A 16,875-nucleotide genomic window follows, 5' to 3' on the forward strand; every position below is an offset into this window, starting at 1 on the left:
GTCTACGAATATTGTACTTTTTACTCCACTACAATTTATTGAAAACTTTAGTTACTAGTTACTTTATAGATTTAGATTAGGCCTATTATTCTTACAAAACATCCACTAGCCACTTCAGCCCTATACTGTGTAGCTACTTCAGCTATTTGAAAAGAGCAGATCTACAAGCTCACAACGCGTCGCGAGGTGACGCGTTGTGAGCTTGTAGATCTGCTATTTTCAAAAGATTTTCAAAAGTTGAAATGGGGCAATTCTGCATAATGAGTACTTTTACTTTTGGTACTTTAAGTAGGCTGCATTTTGATGCCAATACTTTTGTAGTGGTATTTGTGGTATTTATGATATTTTGTTGGTCATTGTATGTTAGTTTCATGTAAAGCAACGTGTAACTTTATGTTTTATAAAGAAAGTTTATATTATACTTTTTTTCTCATTACAAGAATGTTTATTGTAAAAAAAAAAAAAAGTTAAAACATGAAAAATCTTAAATAAATGTCCAACGCCTCAACTTTAAAATAGGAATATGTGTCCTTCGATATATTGGATCCTTGCTTCATCATCAACACAAAATGTCTTAGTGAGAAACCGGCAAATAACATAAATTATTTGATTTAACTACTCAAACCCCAGCATCGGTATTGTGGGGAGAGCTTTCGCTGAAAATAGCAGATCGACAAGCTCACAATGCAACAATAACAGAAAACAGAAAATACACTAGTATTGAGCCCTGAAGGACTCCGGTTACCCATATGGGGTTTAAAGGAGTAGTAGTTCACCCAAAAAATTACTGAATTGTTTTTGTCACATTCCTGAGCCAACAATTTGATGACCGGTGCATCAAATTATTGTCTCAGGAATGCGACAAAAACAAAAAAATCTCCATGAATTCAAGGCTTCATGGGGTGTGTAATTGATAGAATAAAAGTAATTTTTTGGGTGAACTCCTCCTTTAAGTTGTTTATTGTGTGTTTTTCAGGAGTAAAAGCAAAAGACTCCACCTCATAAAGTGGAACTCTAGCGCCCTCTGGTGTCAGCACTGAGGAGCTCAAGTACATGAACCACTTACTTGTGCAACCCTCCCTCTAGGTCCCGCCCACTAGGCGACTGACGATTGGACCACACTCTGTACGGAGACATCCCATTGGCCGACACCTGCTGTCAGTCAAACCTCACAAGGAAGCACATAACATGCATGAAAACGTTTCTTGTGTAACTGTCCCTCTGCGCAAGTAACAGGAATCTAATAGAGAAACACTTTCTCCCTTAACTATGTCCTTTTAACGAGGATAAATAGACGTTGCTGATAAGAAAACGGGGCGGTTTCATTCATTAATTCAATAGTAATTCAATAATTAACAGAGTAATTAACTGCAGTCATCATGCCAACGTCTCCAGTGAAGACCAGGATTCCTCTGACCAGCTTCGGTCATCTCATCACAGAGGTGAAGGTAGGTGTGACACCCACATTAGTGACCTGTACAATTATGTGTCTCACTCTGCTGTCTAGTCTAGAAGGTCCAGTAATCAGTGGTAGAAGAAGTAGGCTACTGACTACTTTTTTTTTACTAAAAGTATCAATACTACAAAATTAGCTGTAGTATACAACCCTCGTAGACGTATTTATGATTCTGACGTTTTCAATCTACGAGAGTTGTAGGGTTCACCCTCCATGGAGACCTGGACTTTCTGCACTATGCCCCGTAGACACTCCAAACGTGTACAAATTGAAAATAAAGGTGCTTACCTCAAAGCGCCAAATGTTAACTACTTCTACGGGGTAGTAGTTTAATGTAATAATCCATATCTTTCAATAAAGAAGTGTTTTAATGCCGTCTGTGGCTGATTCTGTCGGAAGTTCCCAATGGGCGGTAGTGACGGGAAGTGAGGGGGCGCATCCGGTGAAACCCGGAATTACACTAAATGTAAACAGGAAGTAAACGAGGGTGAAACAATGGCGTTCAGCCACAGACGGCATTAAAACACTTCTTTGTTGAAAAATATGGATTATTACATTAAACTAATACCCCGTAGAAGTAGTTAACATTTGGGGCTTTGAGGTAAGCACCTTTATTTTCAATTTGTACACGTTTGGAGTACTTTGCGGGGCATAGTGCAGAAAGTCCAGGTCTCCATGGGGCGTGAACCCTACAACTCTCGTAGATTGAAAACGTCAGAATCATAAATACGTCTACGAGGGTTGTATACTACAGCTACTACAAAATACTACCCCGCCCACTAAGCGACAGACGATTGGACAGCACTCTGCACGGAAACATCCCATTGGCCAACAGCTGCTGTCAGTCAAAGCCTGACCAGGAAACAGATAACATGCACGGGAACATTTATTGTGTAACTGTCCCTCTGTGCAAGTAACAGGAATCTATAGAGAAACACTTTCTGCTTCAACTGTGTCCTTTTAACGAGGATAAATAGACTTTAGTGATAAGAAAACGGGGTGGGTTTATTAATTAATTCGATAATTAACAAAGTAATTAATTGATCCAGTCATTATGCCGGTCATCCCTCATCTCTTCACAGAGTTGAAGGTAGGTGTGACACCCACATAGTGACCTGTACAATTATGTGACTCACTCTTTTGTCTACTCCATAGGGTCCAGTAGTCAGTGGTGGAAGAAGTAGGCTACTGACACTTTAAGTAAAAGTATCAATACTGCAATGTAGAAAATACTCTGTTTGAAGTTAAAGTCAGTAATTCAAAATGTACTCGAGTAAAAGTATTGGTATTAAAATGTAGCCTACTCATTATGCAGAATGTCCCATTTCACAGGTTTTCAAATGTGTAAAATGTATAGAAAAATCTTTTGAAAATAGCAGATCTACAAGCTAATATTATTATACAAGCTAAATAATGCTATTTTCAAAAATATTGAAATAGAATGTGGGATATTTTGTAAACATTTTAACAACACAAGTCTGGTATGGGGGTCCCTGGCACAAAACATGTTCAGATGGGGATACGCAGAAAACTACATATTAATTTGGGGGTCCTTGACACGAAAATGTGTGAGAACCACTGGTTTAAACAACATTAGGATTCAAGATCCAAATAAGCAACTACACCTTAGAAACATGCCCCAAAAAACCTCAACCCGCAGCTGCCAATATTTACAAGTAAAGTTACAGAAAAACAAGCCCAAAGTTGCTTATAAAAAGCAGACATGGCAACACTACCAATTATGTGACTCACTCTACTGTCTACTCCAGAAGGCCCATTCATGTTCTATTTGGACACACAGTTTAATGACATCATAATTCAATGATATGATAATGTAATGATATAATAATGTAATGATATAATAATTTAATGATAATCATGTAATGTGAGTGTGTAATAAAGTGAGAACATAATGTTTGTTGAGGTGGTTTTAGTCAAGGTCAGGTGATGTGAAGAAGCAAAGGTCTTTAACCCGCAGGGGTTCTTGAGGGGGTCCCAGGGGGTCCTCCAATTAGTATTACAACCATTTTAACCACTTTAACCATATTCTATACTTTGGCTTTTACAAAAATAGATAATCTACAAGCTCACAGCTTTTTTTTTTTTAATCTTGAAATTCCTGAATAATTTTGAATTTTGAATTTAGATCTTGAATCTTGAAATAGGCTACTTATCTTCTGGGGGTCCACTCACTGTCACAACTTGTTTCAGATGGGGGTCCCACGGTCAAATAGCCTACTCATCAATTTTTGGGGTCCTTGACATGAACATGTTTGAGAATTGGATGTAATTAATTGGACGATTTGTGTGTGTGTGTGTGTCTGTGTGTCTGTGTGTCTGTGTGTGTGTCTGTGTGTGCGTGCGTGCATGCGTGCGTGCGTGCGTGCGTGTGCGTACAGGCGCAGTTATTTGGCATCAAGGCACCGACAGCCGAACAGCTGACTGGACTCACTGGAGTGAGAAGATACTTCAACAGTTACACACTGCAGGGCCGACGCAATGTAAGACACACACACACACACACACACACACACACACACACACACACACACACACACACACACTCCTTTTAGCCTTAAGTCTGACGTAATTTACACATCCTACCCGGGTCGCGGTTCCGACCTTAAGACTCTTAAGGTCCGTCCACAGAGTGTTGGGATCCTTTAGGATTTTAATGATTCCGGTTCCTTGACGATTCCAATAGGGGGTTCCAAATGCAGTGGTGTGGTTTAGGTTTTTTTTCTGAGGTATACGATAATCATTCCCTGCACGAGATGCGCATGGTCGTGGGTATACGCTAGCGCGTTTTCAATGGATGAAATGGTTAGTAGACTGTATACGCTTTTTCCCCAAAAAATCTACACTGTATACAGCGTATACAGCGGGACACGGTAGAACACACCACTGTCCAAATGGACCCTTACAGGTCTGTAACTCTGAGAGTGTACACATGGAACAAATGGAACCAAATGGACCCTTACAGGTCCATTTGGTTCCATGTATACACTCTCAGAGTTATGATTGTCCTTGTAACATGTTTTAGAACCACAGGTATTGTAATTGTACTGTATATCAGACGTGAAGTCCACATAGCAGCTCTGACAGTGTGATGGAACCTGCTTCTGGAACCGTTTCTAAATGGAATGGAACCCATTCCTGTTCCTCGATGTTCATACGTGCTCCGTGTGGACGTAGGGCTCAACCCTACGTCCACACCGAGCACCATAACTAGAACGATGATATAAAAACGTAGTATGTCGTTTTCAAAGTGGTTCTAACTGTGGATGACCACACCACCACTATAACCACCACTATAACCACCACTATAACCACCACTATAACCACCACTATAACCACGACTCTAGACGTCAGCGATATCGTTTGGATCACTCCCTGAGCCATTTTATGAACGATATACTGTAGAAACACTGACAGCCAATCAAAATCCATCAGTCGGTCTTACTGACTAGGGGGGCTAGGGGGCGGCAGTGGATCAGGGGTGGAGTGGCCGGTAGAGCGGCCGGATGACAACCGTGAGGTTCCCAGTTTGATCCCGGGCTCCACCAGAGTTAGTGTAGAAGTGTCCTTGAGCAAGACACTGAACCCCTAATTGCTCCCAATGAGCAGGTTGGTGCCTTGCATGGTTTCCTCCTCCATCGGTGTGTGAATGTATGTGTGTGAATGGGTGAATGTAATGCACAATCTATGTAAAGCGCTTTGGATAAAAGCGCTATATACAGTAAATGCAACATTTACTCTCTGAAAGTTTTATTAACAGAGATAATGATTATGAACAGGAGCCAGGTTGCCTACCCAACCCAGCGCGCACACGCTTTGGAAGGCAGTCATAAGCAATTGGATTGAGATCCGATGAGTCTGACTCGTATATCTTGATCACATGTCGTGTGTCAATTTGTGTTTTGAAGAAAACAAACATTTAATCTGTCATAAAACAGGTTTGGAATACGGGGGGAGGGAATTATGTTGATAGTACGACCTCTGGCCCTTTTTAAATACTTAAAAACGTCCGTTATAACTTATAGCAAGAGAGCAAATGGTAAAAGGACTGGAAACAGAGGCCAACATCTGTTTTAAAAGGAGAATACCTTTCATAATAAAAAGCCTATAAAAAAAACCACAATCACAATAAACCCAATAACAATAAAAAACTAGGCCTTTTGGTGGTAATAATATTAGTCTCAAAACCTAATACACACACAGCCCTGGCCTAATCAGAGTCACTGGGGGGGATTAATAATTAATAATCTCAAAAAGAAAATGGTACTGGCACAGCTGGGGCATCCGTCACAGAGAATGGACTGACATCATAGGCATTAAGCAGCGGTCTTTATTCAAAACATTATTATTATTCAATAATATATTATTCTATTAAAGCAGGCTTTGCAGCTCTGCTAAGAAAATAAAAACTGTTACTTAATCTCTCTAGACAGATTCGAACGGGGGAAAATATATATATACGTATTTATTTATTGTTGGCCGATTTCTTTTTTTAAATAGCAGATCTACAAGCTCACAACACGTCGCGATGCGACACGTTGTGAGCTTGTAGATCTGCTATTTTCAAAAACTCTTGCAATAAAATGTGGAATATTTGGAATATTTTTAGAAATATTCTAAACAACGCAAATGCTCCCTGTGGCACAAAACATTTATGAAAATATTCGAGAACCACTGGTTTAAATGATAATACAAAGAATTGGAAGCAAGCCTAAATAAGCAAGTACACTTTGGAAAAACGCAACCCGCTACCACCAATATTTACAAGCAACTTTACAGAAAAACAAGCCCAAAGTCGCTTATAATAAGCCGACATGGCAACACTGCCTGGGAGGCCTCTGACCCTCCCGGCTTCCTGGGAGGCTCCTCTGCTCCTCCTCCCGGGGCCTCCTAAGGCCCGTTCCACCACTATGGTCTACATCAGTGGTTCTCAGCCTGTGGGTCGGGACCCCCACGGTGGGGTCCCCACATGATTCTTTCGAGGAAGAAAAGAATAGAAGTGAACAAAAAAAAAAAAGACCAACACTGCATCAAAAGTCATCTACAAACTATACGATAAAAACTGGTCAAACTTTGGCCGAATTGTCAAGTAATATAAGAGGCAAAAACATTGAAAATAGCTGATCTACAAGCTCACAACGCCTCGCATTGCAAAAAAAATAAAAATCTTTTATCCCTTTTAGACTTTAGGGGGAGAACAGTCTCCTCTCCTCTCCTCTCCTCTCCTCTCCTCTCCCCAAAACTGGTTCTATTTGCATGGAGAACAGTCTCCTCTCCTCTCCTCTCTAGAACTGGTTCTATTTGCATGGAAAACAGTCCTCTCCTCTCCTCTGGACCTGGTTCTATTTGCATAGAGAACAGTCTCCTCTCCTCTCCTCTCCTCTCCTCTCCTCTCCTCTCCTCTCCTCTCCTCTCCTCTCCTCTAGAACTGGTTCTATTTGCATAGAGAACAGTCTCCTCTCCTCTGGACCTGGTTCTATTTGCATAGAGAACAGTCTCCTCTCCTCTCCTCTGGACCTGGTTCTATTTGCATAGAGAACAGTCTCCTCTCCTCTCCACCTGGTTCTATTTGCATAGAGAACAGTCTCCTCTCCTCTCCACCTGGTTCTATTTGCATGGAGAACAGTCTCCTCTCCTCTCTCCTCTAGACCTGGTTCTATTTGCATAGAGAACAGTCTCCTCTCCTCTCCTCTAGACCTGGTTCTATTTGCATAGAGAACAGTCTCCTCTCCTCTCCTCTAGACCTGGTTCTATTTGCATAGAGAACAGTCTCCTCTCCTCTCCACCTGGTTCTATTTGCATGGAGAACAGTCTCCTCTCCTCTCTCCTCTAGACCTGGTTCTATTTGCATGGAGAACAGTCTCCTCTCCTCTCTCCTCTAGACCTGGTTCTATTTGCATAGAGAACAGTCTCCTCTCCTCTCCTCTAGACCTGGTTCTATTTGCATAGAGAACAGTCTCCTCTCCTCTCTCCTCTAGACCTGGTTCTATTTGCGTAGAGAACAGTCTCCTCTCCTCTCCTCTAGACCTGGTTCTATTTGCATAGAGAACAGTCTCCTCTCCTCTCCTCTAGACCTGGTTCTATTTGCATAGAGAACAGTCTCCTCTCCTCTCCTCTAGACCTGGTTCTATTTGCATAGAGAACAGTCTCCTCTCCTCTCCTCTAGACCTGGTTCTATTTGCATAGAGAACAGTCTCCTCTCCTCTCCACCTGGTTCTATTTGCATGGAGAACAGTCTCCTCTCCTCTCTCCTCTAGACCTGGTTCTATTTGCATAGAGAACAGTCTCCTCTCCTCTCCTCTAGACCTGGTTCTATTTGCATAGAGAACTGTCTCCTCTCCTCTCCTCTAGACCTGGTTCTATTTGCATAGAGAACAGTCTCTTCTCTGGACCTGGTTCTATTTGCATAGAGAACAGTCTCCTCTCCTCTCCACCTGGTTCTATTTGCATAGAGAACTGTCTCCTCTCCTCTCCTCTCCACCTGGTTCTATTTGCATAGAGAACAGTCTCCTCTCCTCTCCACCTGGTTCTATTTGCATAGAGAACAGTCTCCTCTCCTCTCCACCTGGTTCTATTTGCATAGAGAACAGTCTCCTCTCCTCTCCACCTGGTTCTATTTGCATAGAGAACTGTCTCCTCTCCTCTCCTCTCCACCTGGTTCTATTTGCATAGAGAACTGTCTCCTCTCCTCTCCTCTCCACCTGGTTCTATTTGCATAGAGAACAGTCTCCTCTCCTCTCCTCTGGACCTGGTTCTATTTGCATAGAGAACAGTCTCTTCTCTGGACCTGGTTCTATTTGCATAGAGAACAGTCTCCTCTCCTCTCTCCTCTAGACCTGGTTCTATTTGCATGAAGAACAGTCTCCTCTCCTCTCTCCTCTAGACCTGGTTCTATTTGCATGGAGAACAGTCTCCTCTCCTCCTCCTCTCCTCTCCTCTCCTCTCCTCTCCTCTCCTCTCTCCTCTGAACTGGTTCTATTTGCCTGTCCTGGCTGGGCTGAGGACCACAGCGATGCCTGTTCCTCCTTTCCTGACGCTGATCTCCCAGGGTAAGACCTTAAGAGGGTCTTCGTGACGGTTATAAATGAACGGATAGAGCGTCTCGGTGAAAGTGTGCGTGAAGGTGTGTATGTGTTTGTTGGCGTCGGGATCGGAGAAGGACAGCTTCCCTCCGTTCCAGTCCAGCAGGACTCTGATCCTCCCGGGTCTGGGCTCGACGTTCAGATCCCGGTATCGGCCCGGCGAACAGCGCGCGTTGTACTCGCCGTCGCCGAACATGATCCTCCAGAAGTTCCCCGCTCCGCCTCCCTTCCTGTGGAAGGACTCTTCCAACACGCCCACCTGCCAGCGCTCGTTGTCTCCCACCTCCACGGTCCAGCTGTGAACCCCCGAGCCGAAGCCCTCGCTGCCCAGGACCAGGTACCAGTGGTCGAACCTCTCCGGGTTGTCCGGGAGCGGCTCCAGCCCGGCGTCTCCCTCGGGCCGCAGCGCGGCCGTCAGATCGCCGTTCAGGCTGTAGACCGGGTGGGCGGTGCCGGCGTCCAGGAGGACGGGCGTGTAGGAGACGATGCCCTTCATCTTCTCCCAGACTCTGAACAGGAGGTTGCCCCGGTGTTTGACCTCGTCGATCAGCGCCCCGCGCTCCAGCTGTGGGTCCGGCAGCGCGCGCAGCTCGGGCTCCACTTTGGTCCTGTGCTTCTGCACGTGTTTCGCCTTTCGAATCTTCGTCGTGGCTTTGATCGTCCTCGAGAGGGTGGAGATGCCTCGGTCCAGACTCTTCTGCTTCGACGTCATCCTCTGCAACTTCTGCTTCTCCTCCTGCGTCAGCGCGTCGTTCAGGGCCTTCTCCTCGCGGTCCAGAAAGCGATGAAGCGTCTTGAACTGTTCCTTCATGTGCCAGTCTATGTTACAGCTCTGGTCTTTAATGTGCGCTCGTGTTCGTAGACACTCCTTTCTACCTTTTCTGAAGGCCTTTAGCTCCCTCTGTAAGACCGCCATGAATTCCTTCTTTTCGTCCGCCATTTTCTGAACGATTTTCTCAACCCGGTGGATTTTGTGAGAATGAAATGTTGCCCGGATGTTTTCGCTCGTAATCCAGGCTGTTGTTAAATCCCACTCAGTAGCAGAGAAACAGTTTAAATGTATATATTTGACACCCTCACATAAAACTGTGAAAACCTGTTCAGACGTCTCCCTTAATAGCCATGTGGAGTTGTTGTCATTGTGATAACAACACTGCTGTGACGTCATGGTTACAAGCATGGGAATGTTGTTGTGACATTGTAACGAAAGACAGCAATCAGGGCATTTCCTGTCAGCCTTCTGTCCTATCAATAATAAAGGCATAAAAAGCCCCAAAATGAATAATAAAAAACGGAAGACGGCAATCTTTTGTCTAAAACAAATGGTGAAAGCCAGAACACAATAAAAATATCTTAACACAGTCATGCTTTCAATAAACCAAAAATCTTTTTTTTTTTAACCATTGCGAGGCTATAGCAATATTTTCATATACTTATTTATATTAGATCTAGGTTTAGGGATAACTTCACTAACACAAATGTCTCAGGAATTAGTTATTTTCAGAAACAGTAGTACAATGCCACATAGATCTACTGCCACTTGCATTCTGCGGGGAAGAGAGAAATTATATTCAAAAGCACACATTTTGAGTGTAGTGTGCTACTTTTATATATAATTATAATTATAATAATAACTAGAAAAGTGTTGTGCTCCTCGGATTGCCTACCCAGGGCTCCAGATTTACAAGCTCACAGCATGGCTCTATGAGCTTGTAAATCTGCTATCTTTGAATAGCCAAAGTATAAAATGTGGTTAAAGTGGTTAAAATGTGATTGTGACGATATATTAACTCATTCACTGCCACAATTATTGCTGGCCGCGTTTGCCCACTGCCAGAGATTTTTCATCGAAAAAAAAAAGTACTCAGGAGCCGAGATACAGATTTTTTAAGTTTTAAGTTAACAAGGAAGTGGATGGGAGTCTAGATCTTTAAACAATCATATCTCCTTGGTCTTTGGGTCAAATTTGAAACAAAAACTAAAAAAAAAAAAAAAAAATTACGTTTTTTACGTCAGTGGCAGGATTGGTAAACGGGAGAAATTACGTCAATTACGTCAGTGGCAGTGAATGAGTTAATACATTTAGCTGGGGACCCCCTTGTACGGGGGGGTACCAGGGGGTCCCCAGTCAACCCAACCACAGGACCATAACAATGAAAACAAGCCCTCAGGGCGTGTTTGTTTTTTGGTGTCTTTTAGCACCACTGTATAATCTACACTACACACACTGTATAATCTACACTACACACACACACACACACACACACACACACACACACACACACACACACACACACACACACACACACACACACACACACACACACACACACACACACACACACACACACACAGCTTTATAAAACATGTGTAATATTAACACGTCATAATGTGTTGTGTTGTGTTCCAACAGTGTGTGGTCGCCACCTACAGCCTGATGGCGGGAATGACAGCCGCCTACCTCATGCACAGAAGCAGCAAAGCAGAGGCCCAGCCCCCCCCCACAGCGAGCCCAGCCGAGCCCAGCTGTCCACTAGGGCTGTCAAAGTTATCCGTTTAATGGTGCTTTAGTCGTTGAACACTATGGGACACATGAATACAAATGTAATTTCTGTTTGGGGCTTTAAGGCTTTGAAGTTGCACATGGATGGCAGATATGACCTAAATACACAAAGAAATGACTTGACATATTTAATAACTTTATCCTTTAAAAAAAAAAACATTGATAGAGGAAACAGACGATCTACAAGCTCAAGATCTGCTATTTCCCACTATTTTTGTTGATACAGTACATAAGGAATTATAATACTGCTTCTTGATCATTTAATGAACCTACAGGAGCACGAATAGGTCGGTCATTGCTATGTTTTGGTTTTGATGTTGTTTTCTGTTCATTTCCCAGCCCTATTGCTTCATTCAGTTAAAACGTGTTCGGGCGGCGCCTCTGAAGGTGAACAGAAAGGGTTAATGTGTCTACGTTAATAAACGTGTCTCTCTCTCAGCTCTACTGTGTCTCTTTTGTCATTCAAGCATCTTCGTGCGGTAACCATGACGACCGATGAGCTAGGGCTGCAGTACCCCAGATCAGCCACACCATCAGTGGTGGAAAGTTAACCAAGTACATTTTACTCAAGTACTGTACTTAAAAGTACAATTTTGAGGTACTTTTACTTTACTGGAGTATTTCCAAGTTGCAGTACTTTTACTTCTACTCCACTACTCACCTCAGAGGCAAATATTGTACTTTTACTCCACTACAATTATTTGAAAACTTTAGTTACTAGTTACTTTGCCGATATAAATGATTATATTACCAAACATACATTAACCACTTTAGCTTTTTTAGCTTTTAAACATAGGCTATTGGAAAATAGCCGATCTACAAGCTCACAATGCGACGCATTGTGAGCTTGTAGATCTGATATTTTCAAATGGCCGAAATGTATATAGGGCTGAAGTGATTAACGCATGTTTTGTAATAGTCCAAATCTACAAAGTAACTAGTAACTAAAGTTTTCAAATTGTAGTGGAGTAAAAGTACAATATTTGCCTCTGAGTTGTAGTGGAGTAGAAGTAAAAGTACTGAAATTGGAAATTCTCCAGTTAAGTAAAAAATACCTAAAAATGTTGCTTTAGTACAGTACTTGAGTAAATGTACTTAGTTACTTTGCACCACTGGTCACTTCCAGGGTTTTGGTTTAGGGTGTGGACAGGAACAGGAAGCCAGTGAAGGGCTGGATGAGTTCAGATCACCATCACCGTTATTCATAACTTTTGCCTCGATAATACGATAAATCAACGATAACGTGTTCTTTTCAAAAGCAAACATAGCAGATCTACAAGCTCACACATGATGCTCAGAAGGCCATGCGACTCGTTATGAGCTTGTAGCTCCTTCTGTTAAAGAGGTGGTGCCATGTTTTTGCACTTTTTCTGTTTTTCATGTGTCTGAGGTTGATAGAACTTCATTAAGCCCCCCGGTGGTGTTTTTATGGTGTTTTATGACTATCTGACTATTTGGAGTTTTTTCCTGGAGGCTGAAACCTTGAGGGTCAAATGTGCCAATAGAGAAACAGCGCTTTAGTGACATCACAAAGCCCACACCCTCCCCCTCATTATCATAACACAACAGGTGTGGGCATGAGGAGGAGGAGGGACTAGGACAGGTGGGTGGTGCTAAGGTGGTGGAGGTGGTGCTAAGGTGAGAACCAGGTATACTTAATGCACTGGTGGGTGTGTCTACATAAAAACAACATTTTAACACTTACTGTACACTTTTTTTTTGTTGAAAAAAATCCTTACATAATAATAATACCTTATGATCAGGTTTTAGGGTTGAAAAATATCATGGCAATCCATCTTTAAAAAAAAAAAGATATTGATTAAAAATGTGATGAACTATTAATCTAAGTCTACTATTAGTAACCAGAGCTGTCCAGTAATTGCAGTGTTTTGGAATTCCCTACCACAGGGGTTCCGGGACCCCTAGGGGGTCCTCAGAGTTACTACAGGGGGTCCGCCAAATCTTTGTGTGATATATATATATTTTTACATTAACCACTTGAACCCTAGCATCACTTTTCTGAGGAGAACTTTAAAATAGCCGATCTACAAGCTCACAACGCCTTGCAGCTTGTAGATCTGCTATTTTTTGGCAAAGGTGGTATAGGTGTAGAGGGAAAAAAGAGCAGCAAAAAAGTTCAATCTGAAACACAATTTTATACAATATAGAGTAGGGGGTCCCTGCTTCATCTCTCTCTCAGCTAGGGGGTCCTTGGCCTGACACCGTTGAAGACCCCTGCCCTACCAGAAGGAGTAAAGGAGTGTAAAACCCTACTCTCTTTCAAAACCGCCCTAAAAGAACACCTTGAGGCTGCAATTCAAAACTGGCCCCTGTCAAAGTCATAACATAGCCCCCCACCCCCCCCCCCCCCTCAAACTGTTTACTGTACATATTTTTTGTTTTTCTTACCTTTAAATCAGGGGTCTTCAAGGTTTTCAGGCCAAGGACCCCCTAGCTGAGAGAGAGATGAAGCAGGGACCCCCTACTCTATATTGTATAAAATTGTGTTTCAGATTAAACTTTTTTTGTTTACTTGGTCTGCTCTTTTTTCCCTCTACACCTATATACCTCTTTGCCAAAAATAGCAGATCTACAAGCTCCCAACGCCTCGCGCGTTGTGAGCTTGTAGATCTGCTATTTTTGGCTAAAGTTCTCCTCAGAAAAGGGATGCTATAGGGTTCAAGTGGTTAAGGTAAAAAAATCACACCCTGTGTGAAGTGGGCGGTGTCTTGCTAGCTAATCACAATAGAGCGTCGCAGTTCCCGCCCACTTCCTGTTTTTTTTGGTGCCGGAAGAAAAAACTCAATGCATTTTTCCATTGACATTTCCAAAAATATTTATATCTATTAATTTAAGCCTCGAATCAAGCCATCATGACATGACATGAATCATGACCATAAAACGTTTTTTTCTGTGATTTTTTTTTATTTTATATTTAATTATATGATATACTATATTTAATAAATACCCTTTGTTTTGCCGTTTTCAACAAAAAAAAAATCACAGAATCAAACGTTTATGGTCATGATTCATGTCATGTCATGATGGCTTGATTCGAGGCTTAAATTAATAGATATAAATATTTTTGGAAATGTCAATGGAAAAATGCATTGAGTTTTTTCTTCCGGCACCAAAAAAAACAGGAAGTGGGCGGGAACTGCGACGCTCTATACTGAATGTAGTCAACCAATCATGTACAAAAAATAAATACATTTATTGAAACACTCTTTATGATGGAAGAAAACATAACTTAAAAAAAACAAATTTATGTTTCTTTTAAAGTTATGGTTTCTTATATAGGGCTATGCACATGTGTCATGTGACACTGGCCAATCACGGTCCTGAATAGACTGTGATTGGCCAATCACGGTGCAGGGTTAGGCGGGGTACATTTTTGGCCAATCACAGCGCAGGATTTGTTGTACAAATATCCAAACCTCACTTATAGGGGCGGTTTCACCGCCCAAAAATAAATCATATCACACAGAGATTTGGCGGACCCCCTATAGTAACTCTGAGGACCCCCTAGGGGTCCCGGACCCCCTGTTGAAGACCTCTGCTTTAAACTGTTTATATGATGATTTATATGATCCTATAAATAGGACTATGCACTTTTTAAAAAAAACCCACTGTGATGACCACACCGCCCACTTCACACTGGGTGTGATTATTTTTATCCTCTATACACCAAACCTCTTCAACGAAATAGCCGATCTACAAGCTCTTAGGCCCTCTCCTGTCTGTATCCCCTGTACATGCATCACCAGGGTTGCCAGATCAAGGTATTATTGCTTATGTGTAAAACTTTTACTTTTTGTTTTGGATTAAATTAAGATAATGATTAAATAAGAACATTTTATTATTTATTGCAAAAGCGTCCATGATGGAAGTTTTGGAATTAATGAAAATATTGGGGGGGGGGAAATATACTTTTTTATTTTTCCTTTTTCAAAAGAAGTTGGGATGTGTCTGTCTGTCTGTCTGTCTGTCTGTCTCAGTGTCAGTGTCAGTGTCAGTGTGTGTGTGTGTGTGTGTGTGTGTGTGTGTGTGTGTGTGTGTGTGTGTGTGTGTGTGTGTGTGTGTGTGTGTGTGTGTGCGCGCGCGTGCGTGCGTGTGTTTGTGTGCTCGCACACATGCTCTGCTCAGATGTCACGTGATTTCACAGAAGTGGGATCAGAGCAAAGTGAAAGCATCCAGACTACATGAAACCACGTGACTCAGCCTCTATCATCAGGCTCATAATAAGCAGTGAGTGGTGGGAAAAGTACAGCAGTAGGCTACTCATATTTTTTACTTGAGTAAAAGTATCAATACTGCAATATAGAAAATACTCTGTTACAAGTAAAAGTCCGGAATTAAAAATTGACTTGAGTAAAAGTACAAAAGTATTGGTATCAAAATGTCCTTAAAGTACCAAAAGTAGAAAGTACTCATTATGCAGAATGTCCCATTTCACAAAGTTTTTAAATGTATACAAATCTTTTGAAAATAGCAGATCTACAAGCTCACAATGGCTCGCATGGGCTATTTTCAGATGACCAAAATGTATAAAGGGGCTGAAGTGGTTAATGCATGTTTTGTAACAATAATCTAAATCGCAAAGTAACTAAAGTTTTCAAATAAATGTAGTGGAGTAAAAGTATAATATTTGCCTCTGAGATGTAGTGGATCAATTACAAGATCTATGATGGTCTTTCTTCTTCCAATAAATAAATAAATCAATATAATAAATAAAACTAAAGAACAAAACTATTTTTTTCTGTGAAACAATAAACAGAACAATTAGGCCTCTATGTCTGTCATTCACCGCTTGTCGTCGTAACCATGGCAATTATATGAATATATACTTCCACGCACGACGGTGTGGACTGTGGAAAGAAAGAAATAGCAGATCTACAAGCTTACAACACATCTGTCCGCGACGCATTGTGAGCTTGTTGATCTGCTATGCGGGCTGCGGTGAAGTATAAAGCAGGCTTTATAGGGCTGTAAACTCGAACCTAACAATGATACAGTCATATTATATTATTTTTATTACGAAACGTCAACCTTGTTGTTTCGTCACGATGACTGTCATAATATATGATTGTCATGTATGTAACTTTAACATGGTGTTTGCAGTTTTTTCATTTCACGGCCCGTCCATCTACATAAACGTTCAAATTTCAAATATAAATTACTTACCTCATGGCCACAAATGTTGCTATTATGTACGGCCCCTCAGAAGTACCTGTATCTTCCGTATTGTTCAATAAAAAAGCATTTTAATTTGATCGGTGACCATTTTCTCCGTATTCTCTCCATATGCTTTCAACTACGCGACCCTATCGGTTGGGAGGTGTATTGCACACTGATAAGTCATAACTCTGTGAGAAAATGGCCGGTGATTGGATTACTATGCTTTTTATTGAACAATACGGAAGATACGGGTTCTTTTGAGAAGCCGGACATAATTTTAACATCCGTGGCCATGAGTTAAACACTTTATATTTGAAATATGAACGTTTATGTAGATGCTCGGGCTGTAAAGGGAGAAGGTACAAACACCAGGTTGAAGTTTCGTCATGACTGTCGTGATAATGTTTCAGGGCTACCTATAACCGAAAGTAAAAGTATGTGAAACTAGGGAGTGGGTCATGATCATATATCAGCCAGCCTGCTGTATTATTTTTGTTCCTTATCTGTGAGCCTATGAAATGAGTCCTTAAACCGCACCCCCCACGTAACCTACGTTGGATTAACTCATTAAGTGTCAT

General features: G+C 41.8%; 1 protein-coding gene across 2 annotated transcripts; it reads left to right on the top strand.

Annotated features, from left to right (window-relative positions):
• The first annotated feature begins 1,206 nt into the window (after positions 1–1,206).
• On the top strand, positions 1,207–11,513 carry LOC308101121 (ATP synthase membrane subunit K, mitochondrial-like). Of its 2 annotated transcripts, none has more exons than XM_080450477.1 (3): positions 1,207–1,448; positions 3,856–3,957; positions 10,970–11,513. In XM_080450477.1, exons 1-3 carry the CDS (start codon positions 1,380–1,382, stop codon positions 11,114–11,116), a joined length of 318 nt encoding a protein of 105 aa, XP_080306603.1. In that variant the 5' UTR covers positions 1,207–1,379; the 3' UTR covers positions 11,117–11,513. The 2 variants fall into 2 exon arrangements, with proteins under 2 accessions (XP_080306603.1, XP_080306604.1); XM_080450478.1 differs by lacking the exon at positions 1,207–1,448 and adding an exon at positions 2,380–2,546.
• The last annotated feature ends 5,362 nt before the right edge of the window (positions 11,514–16,875 follow it).

Source organism: Gymnoscopelus braueri, assembly GCF_963280865.1.
Source record: "Gymnoscopelus braueri genome assembly, chromosome: 2".
In the NCBI taxonomy this organism is placed as follows: domain Eukaryota; kingdom Metazoa; phylum Chordata; class Actinopteri; order Myctophiformes; family Myctophidae; genus Gymnoscopelus; species Gymnoscopelus braueri.